The sequence below is a fragment of the Meleagris gallopavo genome, chromosome 23 (assembly GCF_905368555.1).
Source record: "Meleagris gallopavo chromosome 23, MGAL_WU_HG_1.1, whole genome shotgun sequence".
Taxonomy (NCBI): Eukaryota; Metazoa; Chordata; class Aves; order Galliformes; family Phasianidae; genus Meleagris; species Meleagris gallopavo.
The window spans coordinates 5451239-5470185 of record NC_139426.1 but is presented as its reverse complement, the minus strand read 5'-3'; the positions used below and the strand labels follow the sequence as shown (position 1 = coordinate 5470185).

At 43.7% G+C, this 18947-nt stretch overlaps 2 protein-coding genes across 7 annotated transcripts in view; both read left to right on the top strand.

Annotated features, from left to right (window-relative positions):
* Positions 1-56: 56 nt before the first annotated feature.
* TNFRSF1B (TNF receptor superfamily member 1B) lies at positions 57-11821 on the top strand. Its single transcript, XM_085242653.1, is given in 13 exon segments — positions 57-195; positions 4600-4697; positions 6729-6829; positions 6832-6855; positions 7387-7462; positions 7464-7513; positions 8348-8387; positions 8459-8560; positions 8562-8701; positions 9386-9483; positions 10166-10209; positions 10379-10461; positions 10745-11821. Coding segments are annotated over 13 exon segments (1206 nt in total). The 5' UTR covers positions 57-141; the 3' UTR covers positions 11041-11821.
* A 2092-nt stretch (positions 11822-13913) lies between these two features.
* Positions 13914-18947, top strand: part of VPS13D (vacuolar protein sorting 13 homolog D) — an 89003-nt gene continuing 83969 nt past the window's right edge. For 5 of the 6 annotated variants that reach the window (XM_085242618.1, XM_085242620.1, XM_085242617.1 and 2 more), the window contains exons 1-5: positions 13922-14085; positions 16426-16598; positions 17411-17488; positions 17721-17911; positions 18219-18299. In XM_085242618.1, coding sequence (XP_085098744.1) covers positions 16502-16598; positions 17411-17488; positions 17721-17911; positions 18219-18299 — 447 coding nt within the window. In that variant the 5' untranslated portion in view covers positions 13922-14085; positions 16426-16501. Of the gene's footprint in view, positions 14086-16425; positions 16599-17410; positions 17489-17720; positions 17912-18218; positions 18300-18947 lie in introns of all 6 variants that reach the window. The other variant, XR_014887922.1, reaches the window with a different exon arrangement.

Here is an 18947-nt window from a genome sequence, read left to right as displayed (position 1 = left end):
GCTTTTAACATCCCTCCGTCGGCTCCAACCCCGCGGTCTCTCGTGGGCGGGCAACTCCTCGGTTCAGCCCCGCCGGCAGCGGAGCGGCTCCGGGCTCTGTCACAGAGCCTCATCTCCGCCCAGCCCTCACCGTGCGCTGCGATGGAGCCGCGCTGGGTGCTGCTGGCCGCGCTGCTCCGCGCCGCGGGCGGACGGGTGAGTGCGGGGGGCGGCCGGGGGGCGACGGGCGGAGCTCGGAGCGCTTCGGGAGCCTGGGGCAGGGCTTCCAAGCATCGTCCAAGCTCGCCCCGCTCCCTTTGGCCTCGACGAAGAGGCTTGAAAAAAGCTCGCCGTGCTCTGCTGCATCCCTCGCACATCGCTATTCACATTGCAGAGCCCTTGGTTGTGCTTGTAAGAGCTGATGTGATGTAGCTGTGGCTCCTCCGTGCTGTTACTGAATTCTGTGGTTAAAGGAGTCCTTCAGTTGTTTAAACCAAAGAGCTCAGTGGGGTCTTTGATTGGGTATATGCTATGCTGATACATCGCTAACCTTTTTCCATTTTAAAGCACATAAGATAAACGTGGAAAAGACTTTAGAGACCACAAAACCACAGAATGGCTGGAGTTGGAAGGGACCCTCAAGGCCATCAGGCCCAACCCCTGCACTGAGCAGGGACACCCACAGCTCCATCAGTGCTCAGAGCCCCATTCACTGACCGTGGGTGCCTGCACCACCTCTCTGGGCAGTCTGTGCAGTGCCTCACTGCCCTCACTGAAAAAAATCTTTCTTATATCCAATCTCAATCTCTCTTCTTTTAGTTGGAAGCCGTTCCTCCTTGTCCTGTGCTCAGAGTCTGTCCCAGCTCATTGGGTTTTTTTGTGCCATGTGTGTCATTTCCACATTTCTTTCATCACAGTAGTTGAGCCTTTAGGTAAGGCAAAGGCTGGGTTGTATGGTGGTACTATTGGTTCACTAATGGGGCTCTGAGTACTGATGGAGCTGTGGGTGCCCCTGTTCCTTCCAGTTGGACCCCATAGCCTTGAAGGGTCTGTTCCAACCCAAGTGATCCCATAATTCCAAATACCTTGGACACAGTAGGGTAGGATGGGTGTGGGAGTCTTGGAAGTGTGATAGACCACCTCACCAAAGAGTGAGCTTGGAGATTTGCCATGCTTTTGCTGCCTCCCTCAACAGAGGGCTTGTATTCAAAAGGAGCTAACTCTTCTCTCACCCTAAGCATGATGCTCTCATGGTGAAGGGCACAGAGGAAAGCCTCAGTGTCACAGTTTGTATAGCCCTCAGGCTCCTGGCAAACCAAATGCTGCAAATGGCCACTGTACATCAGTTTTTACTCAATTAAAGACAGCAGATTTCTATATTTGAAGGAGAAAAGCTGGCAGAGCAATAGCTCCTGAGTGGCACACTTTTTTTTCCCCCCCCACCTAATTTATCTGAACGGAGAAGTGCTGTGGGGCACCTGAAGCTTTCTGTTGTGCATACCTTCCCATAGGATGGGAGAACAATTCCAATCATGGAGACCTTAATCTTAACCCAACCTTGCAGTGATACATGAAGGAAAGCAACTTTAAAAGATTTATGCTCTAAGTCTCACTAGTAAAGCCTGATGTCCTGGTACAACTCCTGCTGACTTGGGTGAGAATTGCAGTTATTTAAGACGACATTAATCTTCCATTGAATTCTTTCTGTAAGTGACCAGTATACATTTTTTCAGTAGAATTTTGCGGGTTTTTTATTTTTTTCCAGTCTTTAGCACATTTGGTGGCTCAGCAAGTGGTATCTCTGTATTTTGAGACCTTTCCATAGCAACAGATTTTTACATCAGTCTTTGGTGACTTCATTGTGGTTTCACATGCGTAAAGAATGTCAGATGCCAGATGCAATCCCTGTTCAAGCTGCTTTGTTTGACAGCTTCAGTTTGAAAACTGAAGGAGAAAAGGTGTAGAAATGTGAGTTAGGATTAAAAAACATGGATAAATCTCTTTGGTTTGGATGACTGTGTTGAGTGAAGTTGAGTGAACTGAAGTTCTTAAATTTAATTACAGATGAAATCCATGGACACAAGCTGTAAGGCAGGAGGTAATAGAAATAACTTCTGCTCTATTTAGCATTGAGCACTTACAGAATGCTTTTCATTGCCATATGCCATGATTTCTGATCGTGGCCTTCCTCATCTGTGTGTAGAGCCATGTTCTCATCCCCTTTAGTTCTGAAGAAGTCTGAATTCCCATCGTGACTCAGGCTCAGCTCTGGCACAGATATTGGGCTCTCGGTTACGGTTGACCTCCATACGTAGGCTTTCACTTGTGCTGTCCCACTGCAGCTGCAGCCCTGAAAGTCACGAGGCAGTGATGTACTCTGCTGATTTATCTCCCAGTGGGTAGGATAGAGGGAATCTTGGAAGCAACTGTGCAGACATATTTAGAAGAGTCAGCACTGACCTCTTAGGTGGACAGTGGCTGCTTTTAGTCCTCTGTTCTCAGTGACAAATCTTGTCTGGTGGAAGTCTGTAGTGCAGATGGGAAAATGATGCAAACAATGCAGCAGCTCTGGAGGGAGGATCTTGAGTAATTTGGATGGCTTTTTGGATGTAACTTCTTAGTTACTGCCTAATACACAGGCATTGCAAAAATCTCTCCAGTGAGTTGTACAGTCAAGGGCAAGCCCAGAAGTAACCCCTTGATACTTAGGGCCATCTCTCTCATCTTTCTTGTGCTGGTATCCCAGCACCAAGATGTGTTGCCTAATCTGACTGATTTGCATTGCAGTAGAGATGCTTACTAACGTTTGTGTCTCTGCTGCTAGATGGATGAAGCATTTCACCTTCCAATTGCACCTGTCAAATTAAATGAAGTCTTCCAAATCCCATAACCCAGAAGTGGGTTGGATATTAGGAAGAGTTGCCTCTCCAAAAGAGTGGTCAGGTACTGGCACGGGCTGCCCAGGGAGGTGGAAGGGGTCAAGAACTGTGGAAATGTGGCACTAAAGGGACATGGCTTAGTGAGCAATACTGGGGGTAGGTGGATGGTTGGACTTGGATGGTCTTAGAGATCTTTTCCAACCTTAATGATTTGATGATTGTGAATCACTCAGTCCTTTTGGTTTTCCCATAATGGTCTTTAACGTAAGCTGGCAAGAAATTGTCAACTGCACACCACTGAGAGCCACAGCTCAGCAGATAAACTTTAGAGTTGTTATCAGTTAGCAGAAATATCCTTTCAAGCACAAGTTAAGAGGAACAGATGTGACCCATTGACCAGCAGTTTTTCCTGTGCCTCTAACATTCCGGACAGTAACTGCGGCAGAGAACTCAGAGGATGTGACAACAACATTTTTTTGCTGGGAAGCCTCACCAGCAGGATAACCTGTGATGTCATTTGATGCATTTCCTTCTCTCTCTCTCTCTTTTTTTTTTTTTTTTTTTTTGGTATGTGTTTTCAATGAAATTTTCCTCTTTAAAAAGGCTCTTAAGTGTGTGCATTAATGAAGTTTATCATAGCGACAGCAAAAATACAACTTTGATCTTTCTTTAATAAGTGAAAGAACAAAACAAAATAGTTTTGATAGCAGAGCCCTTTTCCTGCCCTTCAGCAGAGTACATTATCAGCTCATATTTGCAAATAGTGTTGTATCTCTATTACTCATTGCCTGTTACCAACTTCAGCATTAACAGTCATCAGTGAACCTAGAAGGTATTGAAAAACCTAATTTTTTTGGTTATCTCATTGATAATGTTGAAGCCAACTTCATGGTTCTGCTTCCAAGTCTTCAATCCTTGTGCCAAAGCCCCTTTATTAACTCAGTTTTTTTCACTGGAAGCTGCATTTCGAGATGCTGCATAAAAAAACGTTGGGTTCCCATTGAGCAATTGTTGAGAGTGCCAAGTGTTAAGTCTTCTAATGTGAAAACACCATGGATAATCAACGTGTTTCTTTCAGTTAGGAGGAAGGATATTTTCATTACCGGCCTTCAAAGGGCTTGTTCCTGTTTTGATTTCTCTTTTTCATCATATTTTTTAAGTACTTCTCTAGGCGTGTGTAGGTTATACATGGAACAATCTCCTCGGCCCAGTTGTGTGTGCTTTGAACAGGTCCTTTCTGCTCTAGCAGGAAACTCCTACACTTATGCCACCTAACATTTGCTTCTTTTCTCTTGCTCAGTGAGTGTGTATTTTCTTTTACAAAGGAGGTCCTTGGGTATTTTCACATTTGTTCATTGAAGTCATCGAGCAGTGTTGATTGGTGGTGGGGTCACCATCCCTGCAGGTGTTCAACAGAGTGGAGATGTGGCTCTGAGGGACGTGCCCGGTAGGCATGGTGGGATGGGTTGGGGTTGGACTGGGTGATCTTAGAGCTCTTTTCCAACCTCAGTGATTCTATGATTTTTCACTGAGCTGTTTTGTAGAAAATGCAGCTCCCCACAATCACAAAGGTAAGAATTGAAGTTTTCCTCTGGTATTTTCTCAAAGGTATTTTCTCATGCTGAGTCATGAGAAAAAGGTCAATCCTTCACTGACCTTTAACAGTTTGTCTCTTTGATTACACTGTACTGAAGGGCCAGGATGGATTGGTTACTAATGATTTTCCTTTCATTTCTTCTAGAATTATTCACTGCCTTATACACCACAGTCTGCACAATGCAGAGACCCCAGCACTGAATTCTATGAAGAAAGACTTAAGAAATGATGCCCTCCAGGTAGGTGATAATTAACATTATTCTTTTACATAGTCAAATTTAGCCAATGCTCAGATGAGCATACCACATTTTGATTACTGACACACCTCAAAATCATCCAATTTTTGCTGTTATAATTCACTCTCAGCAGGAAGACAATAAAATGCTCAAAAAATGTTTTCCAACAGGACACACTGTTAGTCAGAATGGCATTCTCCTGCAAGTTTAACTTGGCTGGGGCTTATCAGAAGGATTGTGTACTTAGTTCAGCACTTGTAACCACAACTTCATATGGTATTTTGATTGAAGCATTTTTAACTGAACTGTTAAAAAAAAAAAAAAAAAAAAGAAATGGAACAGTAGTGAAATTATAAAAACTAAACAACGTAGAATTGCAGAATGGCTTGACTTGGAAGGGACCCTTAAAAGGCTGGTTGGTCCAACTCCCTGCAATGAACAGGGGCATCCACAGCTCCATCAGTGTTCAGAGCCTTTCCAGCCTGAGACCCCATCAGAACAAAGCCCACGAACAACACATAAACTGTAAAACAGAGCACGAGGTAGAGCTTAATTTCTGTACTTTGACATATCACTTACACAAGGGGCTTTCCACTGGGCAGGTTAATCTCTAATTGCTCATTAAGGGAGTTTTGTTGTCTTTTAGCATAAATCAGACACTGCAGACGACTATCAGAGAGAGACCAGGTACAAGACTACAGAAACTGTCTGCTCTGAGGCTATGTCTGACACTGCAGTGACAATTATTAATGTTCCTTTGTTAGCAAAAGTTGATTGCAGATTGGGGTGTGTGGAGAGTGGTTGTTTATTTATTTATTTTAGAGTACAGGTAATGCCACATGGATACTTTAACAGAGTTTTCACAAGAAGTTGGCATTATATGGTTGTATTAGAGACAGCAAAAAAGCCCTATGCATTTGTCTCCAAACAGAATTTGTCTCCATAAGCGCTGAGTTCCTGTCACAGAGATCCGGAAGTTTAAGCAGGAAATCAGTATGTGCTGAAACAGCCACAGTTGTTTGAATTAACTGAAAACGTTTTGAGAGATCTGTTGAGCATCACTCGTTAAAAACACAGTAAGGGAAAGATGATAATTTGTAATTGAAGCTTTTTTCTGTTGTAGTTTGTTAAGTCTATAAGAATACCTCCTGCCCTTAATTTAAACTAAAAGAGGGAAGATTTAGGTTGGATTTTAGGAAGAAATCCTTTTCTCAGAGGGCAGTGAGGTGTTGGCACAGCTGCCAAGAGCTGTAGGTGCCCCATCCCTGGAGGTGCCCAAGGCCACGGATGGGCCCTGGACAGCCTGAGCTGGTGGGTTGCAGCCAGCCCATGGTAGGGAGTTGGGACTGAATGGTCTTTCAGGTCCCTTACAACCCAACCATTCTAGGATTCTGTGATTCTAAGATTAATTTTATTGTTTTGACTCTGGGCAATATGTTTTAGGAGAGCCAAGGTCTTTATTTTTGTTGTTATGAATTTGAATTATTATTATTTTTTAATAATAATGCATCAAAAATTTTAGCCTAAGTCATTAGCAGGATGTCATTAGCAGCATGGGGGAGGCTTCAAGTAAGTACATGGAAAAACAAACTTTGGAACACACAAACAATTTCCCTGGCTCACCTCCAGGGACACTTGTTTTGAAGAATGGAGATTTTCCAAGAAGTTCCAAAGACTTTCTTAATGATGCCTCTTCCTGAGTATATTCTTCAGGATATTTCTGTACAGGATATGAGACACTGAATGTTATCTTCTTCCTTTTTTCATACAAGGGGGAAATGGCAACTGATTGTTTGTCATTCTTTAAAAAGAGTACTTAGGAGCTCATGCTTATTGTAACTACTGCACTCAACTCTGTTTCTGGTGAGAGGCATTGGTTTGCACCAAAAACCACTTGCTAAAACCCGTCTGTTCACCTCATTGTGATCCTGGAGAAGCTGAAATTAGCAGCTCTTGGTATTGTTTGGAGTGCTAGGAGCTGCAGAAACTCATTGCTTTGGTGTGTTCACCCTTTCTTCTGTTGTTTTGTTTCTTATAGGTCAGTAAAGGCAGAGAGCTGCAGTCACAGCATGGACACAAAGTGCACCCCTTGTTTACCTGACACCTATACAGCCGTCTGGAATCGGTCTCCTCAGTGCTTTCTTGCTCTCCACCCTGCAGGAAAGGTACTTGTGCACTGTGAAGGAGGTGTTTGCCTTTTACAGCATGCCCAAAGAGATGGCTTGCTTTAAATGTAATGGTGTTAGGAGGACAGTTGGTCTAGCTGATCTTGTAGGTCCTTTCCAACCTTTTCATTCTGTGATTCTATGAAATATGACTGAGAAAACTCTTAGAGTGTTTGTCTGTCACTTGTATAGTCCTCTTCTTAATGCTTTTGCTGCTTGTTAAATTTTGGAAAAAAATCAGAGCACAGCCTTGGAGGTGTATTTATGGTTATGATGCAGCTGCAGATACAGAGTTTCAAATGTGAATGGTATAGATGCAAATTTCACCTCTCTAGACAGGCAAAACTCCTCTAAAAATGTAGATGTTGGGGTCTGTAGCATATTTGCTTTAAGATGATATTCTAGCCAGAAACTGCAAAATTGTCTTTAGTTTGTGGTGTGTGAACATGCCTCGTATTCACCCGAAACATTGCAGACCACAATTTGAAGTGTTGCAAATGTAATCTTCGTTTATTCTTGTTTTCAAAACAGGATTTGTAGAGCGTCAAACGTGCACACTATCACAGGACAGGACCTGCAGCTGCCCACCCAAGTACTGCATTTCAAAGATGTAAAGTGCATAAAAAATGTGGGAAAGGTTACTGAGTCTCCAGAAGAGGTAATTTAATTCTCAGCTCTCAGAACCCACACACAAAATGGTTGTATGGTTTGAAGATGGTTATTTGTTGCCTTAATAGTCCATAAATATTTCTAAATCTGCCTCCAATTTGGTGAATTACAGGAATGGTGTCTTGATTCCTACAGTTATTTCCAAATCTGCTCCCAACTGAGTAAATTAAGGAATATTCCCTTAATTCCCTACAGCTATGTGTTCATTTGAATGGAAGCGGTGTCACAGCAAGTAGGCAGTACATAGCACAACAGTATTTCCAAGGGGCATGTCCAAGGGAACAGAATATGGGTATCTTTTGTTGACATATATCAGAAAGCTCCCCAGCCCAAGCAGAGCTTCCAGATGAATTTTGGTTTAATTAGGTGATGGTGATTCTGTAGAATGAGTCTCTCTGTATTAGATGTTGAAATTCACCACTCTGATAAACATAGCTGCCTCAAGATGATAAATAATATCCAAAGATGTAGAATGTTGGATATAATTAACGATAATAATACAGAGCTCCAACAGAGTTCAGTAGGTGATCAGCCTACCAAGGACTATTGGAAAAAAGCTCCACTGTTGTCTCTAGTGCCCCATTTTTAACATTTTGGTAGGTTTTAACAGTCTGAAAATGGCTGGCTACCAAGAGTACCAAAATAACACCTGATGAATCTCATGATTTGTGTTTGGGTGGGGTGTTTCAGATTAACCTCACCCATGACAGACTGCATGTTGTGTACTGCCTCTGTATCAATTTCATGATCTGCACCACAGACTTAGATTATTCATTCTTGTTTCTCACTAGATGACTAACTGGAGTTTTCTATTTCTTTTAAAGAACAGACAGCACAGACACAGAATGTAAGCCATGTCCCGCGTAAGATTCAGATGAGGAATCTTAAGCTTATCTGGCTTACCTGACACTGTAAACCAGATTTTGTCTAATAGCAATCTTGAACTGAATACAGGGTTGCTTTCTTTCCTAACTTCCCTTTTTGTTTCTTGCAGTTGTAAATCAGTGGCTGTTGCAGGAAACAGCGTGAATGACACTTTGCCATGACTCAGCTGACACAGTTCTACCTCACACTGTTATAAACCTCCTCCCGAGCCAAAGCTCAACTTGCAGCAATGGTGAAGTAGTAACACAGCCTGTCATTCTGAACTCTGTGCCTGACATGTCCTACATCATTGGTGAGTTGTTAACTCGTTTAACGTCACTTCTGTCTGGCTGGGAAGCAAGATTATCTTTAGTTGACAGTTTCTTTCCAAAACTAATTACCTGCACCCAAACAGAAGAGCTGAGTTAATTCAGTGACACTGCTTGTATTGGGTTGCTTAATGTCACATCTGTCCTGCCTTGCTACATTCCACAGTCATTGTAATTCTTTGTGTGTTTCTAAAAAGCCTGGAATTAGATTATACAATGCACTTCCTGAGAGTTAGTGCTGTAAAGAAGCTGGAAGAAAAGGTTTACGTGTTAGATGTTTGGCCAAGCCTGACTTACAGCAGCCCAATCTTTATAGCGTTCACAAGTCTGCTGTTCATAGTCTGTCCAAAAGGCAGCTATGTTTAAGAGCATTCTGGACTGCCTGGCCTTGTATTTAATGAACTGCTCCTAGCTTAATGAGATACTTTTTGTTGCCATGGTGAAAAGTCTGTCTTCACTTTTCAGAACAGGAAAATTCAGTTTTAAGAACCACTGGAGTCTGAAAATGAGAACTTTGGTATGTAACAAGAGAGATATTAAATGGGACCATCAGACCTCCTTTTAAATTTAGCTGTTATAGCTATGGACAGAAAGCTGTTGCTTCTCATTCAGTCCATTGTCAGATTGACCTGCTATATATATCTTACCCGCTTCAGTTTTATTTTCAGGATCAATAACAGGGCCATTGCTATTGGTCCTGATAATTGCTGTTTTGGGGTATTATAGAACTGGGAGAATTGGGAGAATAACCCCCCCCAAAAAAAAGGTAAGATTCACAAAGCAAAACCAAACAGTTCTGGAAGTACTGTCACCTCATTTGCTGCTAATTTGAGCCCAGCCGGTGACTGATTTATGTATCCTAGGAGGTGCTGTCTCTCTTTGAAACTTCTGAGTCATGTAGATTCATTGATGACATAAGCATGCACCAACTGAAATTTATAATTAAATAAATATGCCAGGAACTCTGTGTGCATTTCAAGTGTCTTTATTAAATCACAAAATGAAATTGAGCTCAGTACAGACATACACTAAGGCAGATGTCCCATTCAGAGCTCCTCAGATTTTAAACACGTGGTATACCAGAGGAGTCAGACAACTGTGAAACCATTGTGCTCCTATTGGAACTTGTTTGTTACATATTTTACACGTAATGTAAATATTACACATTATCAAGTGCTAATAGTTATGATTAAACAACTGCAGCCATAGCTGGTCATGAGTGAGAGCTCTTCTCAATTACTCAATATCAGGAATAATAGGAATTTATACAGAGGGTCTTCTTAATAGTGGGATTTATGGCAGCTTGCAAAGTTAATAGAGTACAACTTTCAACACTATGTACTAAACATACAGTCGGAGTTTATTCTGGGAGCAGAGGCTCCACTAGCTAAGAGAGCAGCTGTTACAACTGAAACAAATTTTGGTGCTAATGAGCCATCTTTCCTCAGTTGCAGCCCTTGCATACTCACAACCAACTGAAGCAGTGGATTCGGTGAGTGTCACTCATTCCTTTCCTTTAGAAATCATGCAGTTTTACGTAACTGAGAGCATAAGAAAACTGCACAGCAGACAGACAGTGAGGAAGGAGTGGCCTGGACCTCAAGCAAGAGTGGAAGGTGTAACTCACATAACCTGTCCCATTGAGCTCACTGAACGGCCAGTGGAGTGAATGCTCAGTGGAGAAAATTATCTGCATACTTTGGGGATCAGAGTGATGGGAGTGGACAAGGAGACGAAGAGACCAGTAAGAAATGAACGCTGTCTGAAGCATTCACCATGAGCAGAGACTTGGCTGGGATCCAGAGCTCTGTATTCATTTCTCCAGCTTTTTTATATCAGGGATGACTTTTGGATTTGAGGTACCTTCCAAAAACTGAAAAAGTTCCAGAATCACTTCCACCAGTTTGCCTAAATCAAGCAAAGGAAGAAGATGTAGAGTATGTAACTGAACTTTTAAGCCAAAGAACATGTTGTTCCAGGCTGCTTTCTTCCTTGCTTAATCTGTGTGTTTCTTTCTTATTTGACAGACCTCTCGGGTAATGGAGGAACGCAGGTGAATGTGACTTATGTTGTTAAAATATGTAATCCAGATTGTGGCTCCCAGTTTCCAAAACAGACTGGTCCAGCTAGCATGGATTATGGAAGTGCTCAGTGTTCTCCAACAGAGGGAGAAGGTTCCCATTCAAAAGAAGAAAACCCCTTGAAAAAAGAAACTGAAATTCAGATATTGGTGGAAGCCAAGGACAATTTATTTCAGGATTTACTTCTGGACACAGAGAATTCTCCTCTGGGTGTTCAAGATATGGGGATAAAAACTGTTTAAAGGAAATGACGGCTTTTATACTGATTGACTGATAATCAGATCAGCCCTTATGTTCACAACCAAACATGTTAAATACAGCATTTCTACAGATTTGAAATCTCAGAAGAACTTATTTTTTTTGAGGTTTTTAATCTCTTCTTTGTCAGCTTTGAGAGTCAAAAGCTGAGTTTTGCAATTTTGAATGAGTTACTATTTTTTAATGCTTACCGATCTCAGGTAATGAATTCTCTCTTGAAGGTTGCGTAGAGTAATCTATAAAAACCTATAAAAAAGTGTCTCAGACCTCAGAACCTGAAAATCCTGTTCCATCTTTCACTTGTAGCTCAGTACTGAGATCTATCCACCCACTTCTTATGGAACAGCATCTACTCTATGACTGCAGATGAGAATCAGGCTTTTAAAACACATACTTTAAACTTGCATATAACGTAAGAGGTTTATTAGTACTTCTAGAACTGAGAAGTGGCAAATAGGTCTTTCATCCTACTATGAAGAAACTTTACAACTTCATGTTAAACTTGAAGGTCATTTGATTTTGTATAATGCCCTTTTCTGTTGTACTGAGTATTTTAATGTCTTACCCAACAGCTCCCAGTGCTGGGAGCACATTGGAAGAGTAATGTCAGAGTTTTGAAGAAGTTTTAGATTATGTTATGGTAGTTAAATTTATAGGTTTTCAGACTATGGAGCAGTGTGACAGAAGGGAAATTCAATTCTTATGTTGAAGTATAAAAAATGTGCTTGTATTTGTTAAGAAAAGGATAAATAGTGTGTTTTTATACTTGCATCTTTGTTTTCTACCTCCCTACTGAACCAAAATTCTGCTTTTTAGAAGGGCTTGTTTCATTCTATAGGGTAAACCATTGCTTTTAAAGTCAAAATTTTATTTCATAGTACTTAATTAAAAGAGGATTGATCCATGGCTGCCTCATCTCCCATTGCCTACAGTCAGGCCCTGTTAACAAGGACACTATAAGCAACCATTATTCTTGGAGTGATGGGTTCAGTGGACAAAGGAAGGGCAACTGATGTTGTCTACCTAGACTTATGCAAGGCCTCTGACATGGTCCCACACCACATACTTATCTCTAACTTGGAGATGTATTTAAAGTGTGGACTATTCTGTGGATAAAGAATTGGCTGGATGGTTGTAGCCAGAGGTTGTGGTCAATATCTCTTGGTGCAGGTGGAAGCCAGTGATGAGTGGTGTCCCTCAGAGGTCCATCCTGGGACTGGTGGTCTTTATTGTCTTTATCAGTGACGTAGATGATAGGATGCAAGTTTGCAGATGACCCTAAGATGCAGTTGACACCATAAAAGGGATCCATCCAAAGAGGTCTGGACAGGCCTGAAAAATGGGCCCACGAGAACCTAATGAGGCTCAACAAGTCCACGTGCAAGGTGTTGCACTTGGGTCGGGGCAGTCCCAGGTCTGTGTACAGACTAGGAGAAGTACTGACTGATAGCAGACCTGCAGAGAAGAATTTGAGAGTTCCGATGGATGCCTGGCTCTATCAGAAGAGGGGTGGCCAGCAGGGACAGGGAGATGATTGTCCCTCTCTACTCTGCTCTTGTGAGGCCTCATCTGCAGCACTGTGTCCAGGTCTGGAGCCCCCGTACAGGAAAGACAGGGAGCTGTTGGAGAGGGTCCAGAGGAGAGCCACAAAGATGAGCAGGGGACTGGAGCACATCCCCTACGAAGACAGGCTGAGGGAGCTGGGCTTGTTCAGCCTGGAGAAAAGAAGGCTGTGGGGTGACCTCATTGCAGCCTTCAGTACCTAAAGGGAGCCTACAGACAGGAGGGGAGTCAGCTCTTTGAAAGGGGACAAGGGGAAATGGTTTTAAGTTGAGGGAGGGAAGGTTTAGGTTGGATGTCAGGGGGAAGTTCTTTACAGAGAGAGAGGTGAGGTGCTGGAACAGCTGCCCAGAGAGGCTGTGGATGCCCCATCCATCCCTGGAGGTGTTCAAGGCCAGGTTGGATGGGGCCCTGGGCAGCCTGGGCTGCTATGAAATGTGGAGGTTGGTGGCCCTGCATGTGGCAGGGGGTTGGAGATTCATGATCCTTGAGGTCCTTTCCAACCCTGGCCATTCTGTGATTCTGTGATTCTATGTGTGTGCTTGCAGCTAATTGTGTCCTGGGCTGGGAGGGATGTGGGGCTGTTGTAGCAGATCCAGAGGAGGGCTGTGAGGATGCTCAAAGGGTTGGAGCACCTCTCCTATGTAGAAAAGTTGGGGAGCTGGGCTTGTTCAGTCTGGAGAAGGTGCCAAGGAGGCCTTGTAATGGCCTTGCAGTAGTTGAGGGGTGATTATAAACAAGAGGGAGAGCAACTAATAGTAGTGATAGGTGAAGGGTTTTAAACTAAAAGAGGGGATATTTATGTTAGACGTTAGGAGGAAATTCTCTGTTCTCTGTGCTCAGAGGGCAGTGAGGCCCTGGCACTGCTGCCCAGAGCTGTGGGTGCCCCATTCCTGGAGGTGCCCATGGCCACGGATGGGCTCTGGACAGCGTGAGCTAGTGGGGGCACCCAGCCCATGGCAGGGACTGGGGCTGGATGGGCTCCAACCGAAGCCATTCTGTGACAGGAACCTCCAGCCTGGCCAAACTGAACTTTAACGCTTTGAAGAGCCAACTTGTTTACTGTAAATCTTACACTGCTGTAGTTTACACCCCCGCAGCGTGGGTGGAGGAGTCAATACGTTCAGTGCTGATATCCACACAGCCAGGCTGCAGTCCAGTATGTCAGCCTGCAGCAAGAGAACGGTGATAGCGATGCGCTGGGAGCGCAGGAGCAGCACTCGGGCACAGCAACCCGATTTCCCCAACAAACCCCGCAGCACTGCCCCTCGGCGTACAGGACCGGCAGGACCGCCCCTGGGGCGGTGCAGCACGGAGCAGCCCGGTTCCGCCCCCTAAGAGGCGGGGAAGCTCCCATCGATCGCTCTGCGCTCCCCTCCCGCCCGGCTCCGCTTCTCACCGTAGCCGCTCGGCCGCGGAGCGCTCAGCCCCGCGCAGCGCTGCGGAGGTGGCGGCGGGCGAGAGCTGAGGTGAGTGGCGGCGGGCGGTGCGGAGCGGAGCGGGACGGGACGACACGGGACGGCACAGCATGGCGGCTCCGGGCCTCGGCGGCGCTTCCTTCCTGCGTCAGCCCGAGCTGCGCGGCGCAGGCCCGGCTCTCAGGCGCTCCTCCCCGCCTCACGCCCCTCTCCGCGCTCCGCCCCGCGGTCCCGGGGCTGCGAGGGGCTCCGGGTTTGCCTCGGGGCTGACCCTCAAGCTTTTCCCACACGGCTGAGGTCGCCTGGCTCCGCGGCTCTGCCCGCCGCCTGTGGGCAAGGTGACCTTTCGCTTCGCCTCTCCCCCAATCCGCTGTGCCAACAGGTCTCATTATTTCCCTGTTCCCTACGGTCCGGTCCTTTGTACGAAGGGGGAAGAAACGTGTGTGTGCGGGCCGCTCCGCGCCTCTTTTGTGCGCGTGTGGGCGGGAGCGGAGCGCCCACAGCCCTGTGAGGAGAGCGGCCCCAAAGGGCGCCTTCGTGTGAGCGGCACCGAGTGACGGCCTGCCTCGTTGTTCTCGTCCTGTGAATGCTCACGCTTGGTTTTGAAAAAGCACAGATATTATAAAGATTAAAACAAACAAACAAACAAAAAACCCACGACAAAACGACAAAAAAGTCTGAATCTTAAGAGTTGACCTTTAACTCTTGAAGTTGTGACTTTTTATTGACATAGCTTTAGTTATGCCTGGCATTGCTGCCCAGAGCTGTGGGTGCCCCATTCCTGGAGGTGCCCATGGCCATGGATGGGTCCTGAGCAGCCTGAGCTAGTAGGGGGCAGCCAGCCTAATGCAGGGGTTGAGGCTGGATGGGCTTTAAAGTCTCTTCCAGCCCAAACCTTCGTTAGATCAAACTTTTCTCTGTAGAACTCAGTAGAGCCTAGAGCTTTCTATGGTCTCCTCACCACAAGCTGAAACAAATGATTACAGAAGGGAATGAGGGGAAATGCAGAAGGGAAATGTTGGTGTGTACAGCCAGTATTGCTTTTCTGATCTAGCTTTTTTCTGTGCCTTGATGCTGTTATCTGTGCTGTTGATTTGAAGACCAGATCAAGGAACTGTCCCATCCCTTGAGGCATTCAAGGACAGGCTGGATTTGGCTCTGGGCAGCCTGGTCTGCTGGTTGGCCACCCTGCACATAGCAGGGCATTGGAACTAGATGATCACTGTGGTCCTTTTCAACCTAGGCTATTCTGTGATTCCAGCTGTTAATAAGCTACTTAACTGGCTTGTATCCTGTTACTTCCCACACATATACTTTTCCCCCCAAAAGGGTTTGGGTAGGGTGAGTTGTTTTGCATATGTCACATAAGAATCCTGCAAGAATAGGGTCAAAGACTTTTTGGTGTGGTGTGGTTCAAATGCCAAATTGCCTTCTTCCTTTTCTGCTAAGCGTGTGTCCTCTGGCTAGAATGGAGCTGCAGATGTATGGGCTCATGGAAGTGAGCATGTGTTTCCGAGTCTCTGTGCCGTGGGTGTTTATTCCTTTTTACAGTGTTTGGTCTTCTGCAAGTTACAGCCTTTTAGTAGAATAATAGCTAAGTGCTGAGTCCAGAAAGTTTGTGAAGGAGCGTGATATAGAACAGGGGGAGAAGAAGCAGTGTCCGTGTGATCAGCCCTTCACAGAATCATCAAAGAATGGGCTAGGTTGAAAAGGACCATAACGCTCATCTAGTTTCAACCCCCTGCCATGTTCTGCAGGGTCACCAACCAGCTGCCCAGAGCCACATCCAGCCTGGCCTTGAATGCCTCCAGGGATGGGGCATCCACAGCCTCCTTGGGCAACCTGTTCCAGTGCATCACCACCCTCTGGGTGAAAAACTTCCTCCTAATATCCAACCTAAACCTCCCCTGTCTCCTCCCCCTTATGTAGGGAAGGAACACTGCCCATTGTGAGAACTGACAGATGTGGTTTTATTAGGAGGGGAGGCACAGAGATTCCTGTTTTTGCAGGCTAGGCTTCCAAAATCAGTGTACCTGCAACTTGAAGTAAATACTGTGAGCAGTGCAAAATGGCTTCAGATCAAAGTGGAAAGAAGATTGCTAATTGGCATGGTTGATAATTGCCATTAAACGCGGTGCTTTGGTTAGACATAGGATGGAGAGATCAATTTAATTTGTCTATGGGAGTAACGTGTAATCATTAAAGCTCTATATGAAACTTTGTGATTTGGGACTTCAAGAATATGGCATAAGGTTGGTTTCTTGCTTTAAAAATGCTTTGATATTTTAGATTGGCTACAGAGGGAGTTCACGGTAGCAATGTCTCTGGATGTGGTGAGACTTTATTTCAGTCACTCATTTATTTCATTATTATTATTATTTTTCCTTTCAGATTGAGACTGCAGTTATGGAACAGAGAACCAGAAAATGACAGAAAAATGTTAGATGCTCTCTTCTAAGACACAGTCATGTTGGAAGGCTTGGTAGCCTGGGTCCTCAACACCTATTTGGGCAAATATGTCAATAACCTGAACACAGATCAGCTCTCCGTTGCTCTTCTGAAAGGTGAAGTTCTGTTGTTTTCTGTAATGTTTTATGCTGTGATTTAAGGAGAGAAAGTGTTTTTGTTTCTGTTCCATCTCAGGGTTAACACTATCACTTAATATTGTGTTTAACATTTTGTATAAATGCCTCTAATAAAGTTTTGTGCCAGCACTTTGCAGTGAATGGTAAACTCTCTTGCGTTTCTATCTCTGTTGTTTCTTGTCAACATTGTTAAACCAATTTATACAAGATTTTTAGTTATATGCTTAGCATATCTTAATAGCTCACTTGATTTATGTAATGTTTGAATATCGTTTTCCTTAATGCTGTTCAGTAAGTTTCCTGTGGGGGACTGTGGTGGGGAGTGTTCTGTAGTCTTTACCTCTTCTGTTTTGGTACTGGTAGTTACTCATTTTACAACTGTATCTAATTTACTGTTTGCTGCTATTTGCTGATTTTGGAGAGAATATTTTGTAACACTTCAGAGCTTTTCTTTATGTGATGATATTCAGAAAATGCTTGAAGTTTCCCTTTAGAAGCAATAAAAGCTGTCTCCTAGACAGTAAAGTTCAGCTCTAAATCCTTGCCTGAGATTGTTTCTAGATGACCTCATCAAATGCTTTGAGTGTGTGGCACTAAAAAATTAATGAGCATGCTGAATATCTGTGACAGTTGTTGCACAAGTTGATGTGGCAGGTTGGCTGTTCTCATGAAATCCTATTCTTTTTCTCCTTTGAAGCATGATGCTGGTTATTCTAATATTCAATATTCAAGTTGGTATTTGTAACGTAAGTTTACTCAACAGACATGTTTTTTTGGTGTGCTTTTAATAGGTGCTGTTGAACTGGAAAACTTACCACTAAAGAAGGATGCCTTGAAGGAACTAGAGCTGCCATTTGAAGTAAAAGCAGGTATGTATTTTGCCTGTGTGTGCAAGACAAATATTTATAACCAGGAAGGATTGTGTATGTTATGACTTCTACTTGTGAGTCAGAAGCCTGAACAGCTGAAGTAACCTAATTTTAATCCAGTTCTGTTTTAGCTTGTTTATTTCTTACACCTCTTTTCCTTTCAAGTTTTCCAGGAGTCACAGAAGCATTTTTTACACAGGAATCTGAGAGCGTCTCTGTTTTATATTTCTAGGTTTCATTGGCAAAATAACTCTGCAGATACCTTTTTATCGCCCACATGTGGATCCGTGGGTAATATCTGTCTCAAAACTGCACCTAATTGGTGCACCAGAAAAAAAGGAAGATTTTGATGAGGAGAAAGAGAAGTTGCAAGAAAGAGAACATAAGAAAGCCCTCCTTGTAGCACTTGAAGAAAAATGGAAGGTGGGTCACAGTTGTTTTTCATAGTGAAAAAATTGCTATGGTGAAGGGATGCTGTTTTAAGTCTCCTAACAAGCACCTGAGAACAAATGCATAGGAAACTGAAGTCAGGATATGATACATGCTCACACAGTGCAGTTCACACTTCCAGCCCCCTGCGTGCATTGGTGATACTGGAATCTGTTCTTCTTCTTTCTCTTTGTTCAGTAATTTCAGCGTAACGCATATGTAGGTGTATTGTTTCCTGCTCAGCTGTTACAGTGTTGGTTAATTCTGATTTCTATTTTCTTTCTGTTTCATTTTTTTTCAGAAAGAACGACAGCAGAAAGGGGAATCTTACTGGTACTCAGTTACTGCATCAGTAGTCACCAGAATCGTAGAAAACATTGAAGTAAGCCTTTATGGTAGAGAGCTTTGCTAATCTGCTAAAAACAACCTGTGCCCACTGCATTTCACTCTGTGTAGTCCTCAGAGAAGAAAGATGCAGATGAAAGGTGGATGTTTGGCAGAGGACTGTCCCTTTTCAGATGGAATCTCTGTAATTTTGGTCTCAAACTGGTTCTAATAGGGACTAATTGGAAAGGGAAAGCCCTTTGGCCTACCAAGAGAAAAAGAGCAGCTCTTCCTGAATGGTAACACTTGGTGGATAATGAAAACCGATGGGTTTTGCTCACGTTTTAATGCTTTTTGTTATAAGCCCCCCAAAATGTTGATTTATCAAGAAGAGTGGCATGTGTTGTCTTCTTAAAAGAGAAGTTTTAAAGAAATTAATCACAGAGTTTCTGCTGATAAATGATTTTGAATATTTGTGTCAGCTGCCAACTTCTTTCATGATTCTTTTTCTGCAGTTACAAAAAAATCTGGCACGTCCCTCTAACATTGCAAAATGACTCAAAAATATGGCTGCTGAGCTCTGTAGGTTTTCTCTTTGGAAGTCCTAATGTAGTTAATGACACTTTGGCACTTAGGTGCTGCACATAACACATTATTAATTATTTCTATTTAAGAAACCTAAATTGACAAAGTTTGTCGACTGGTC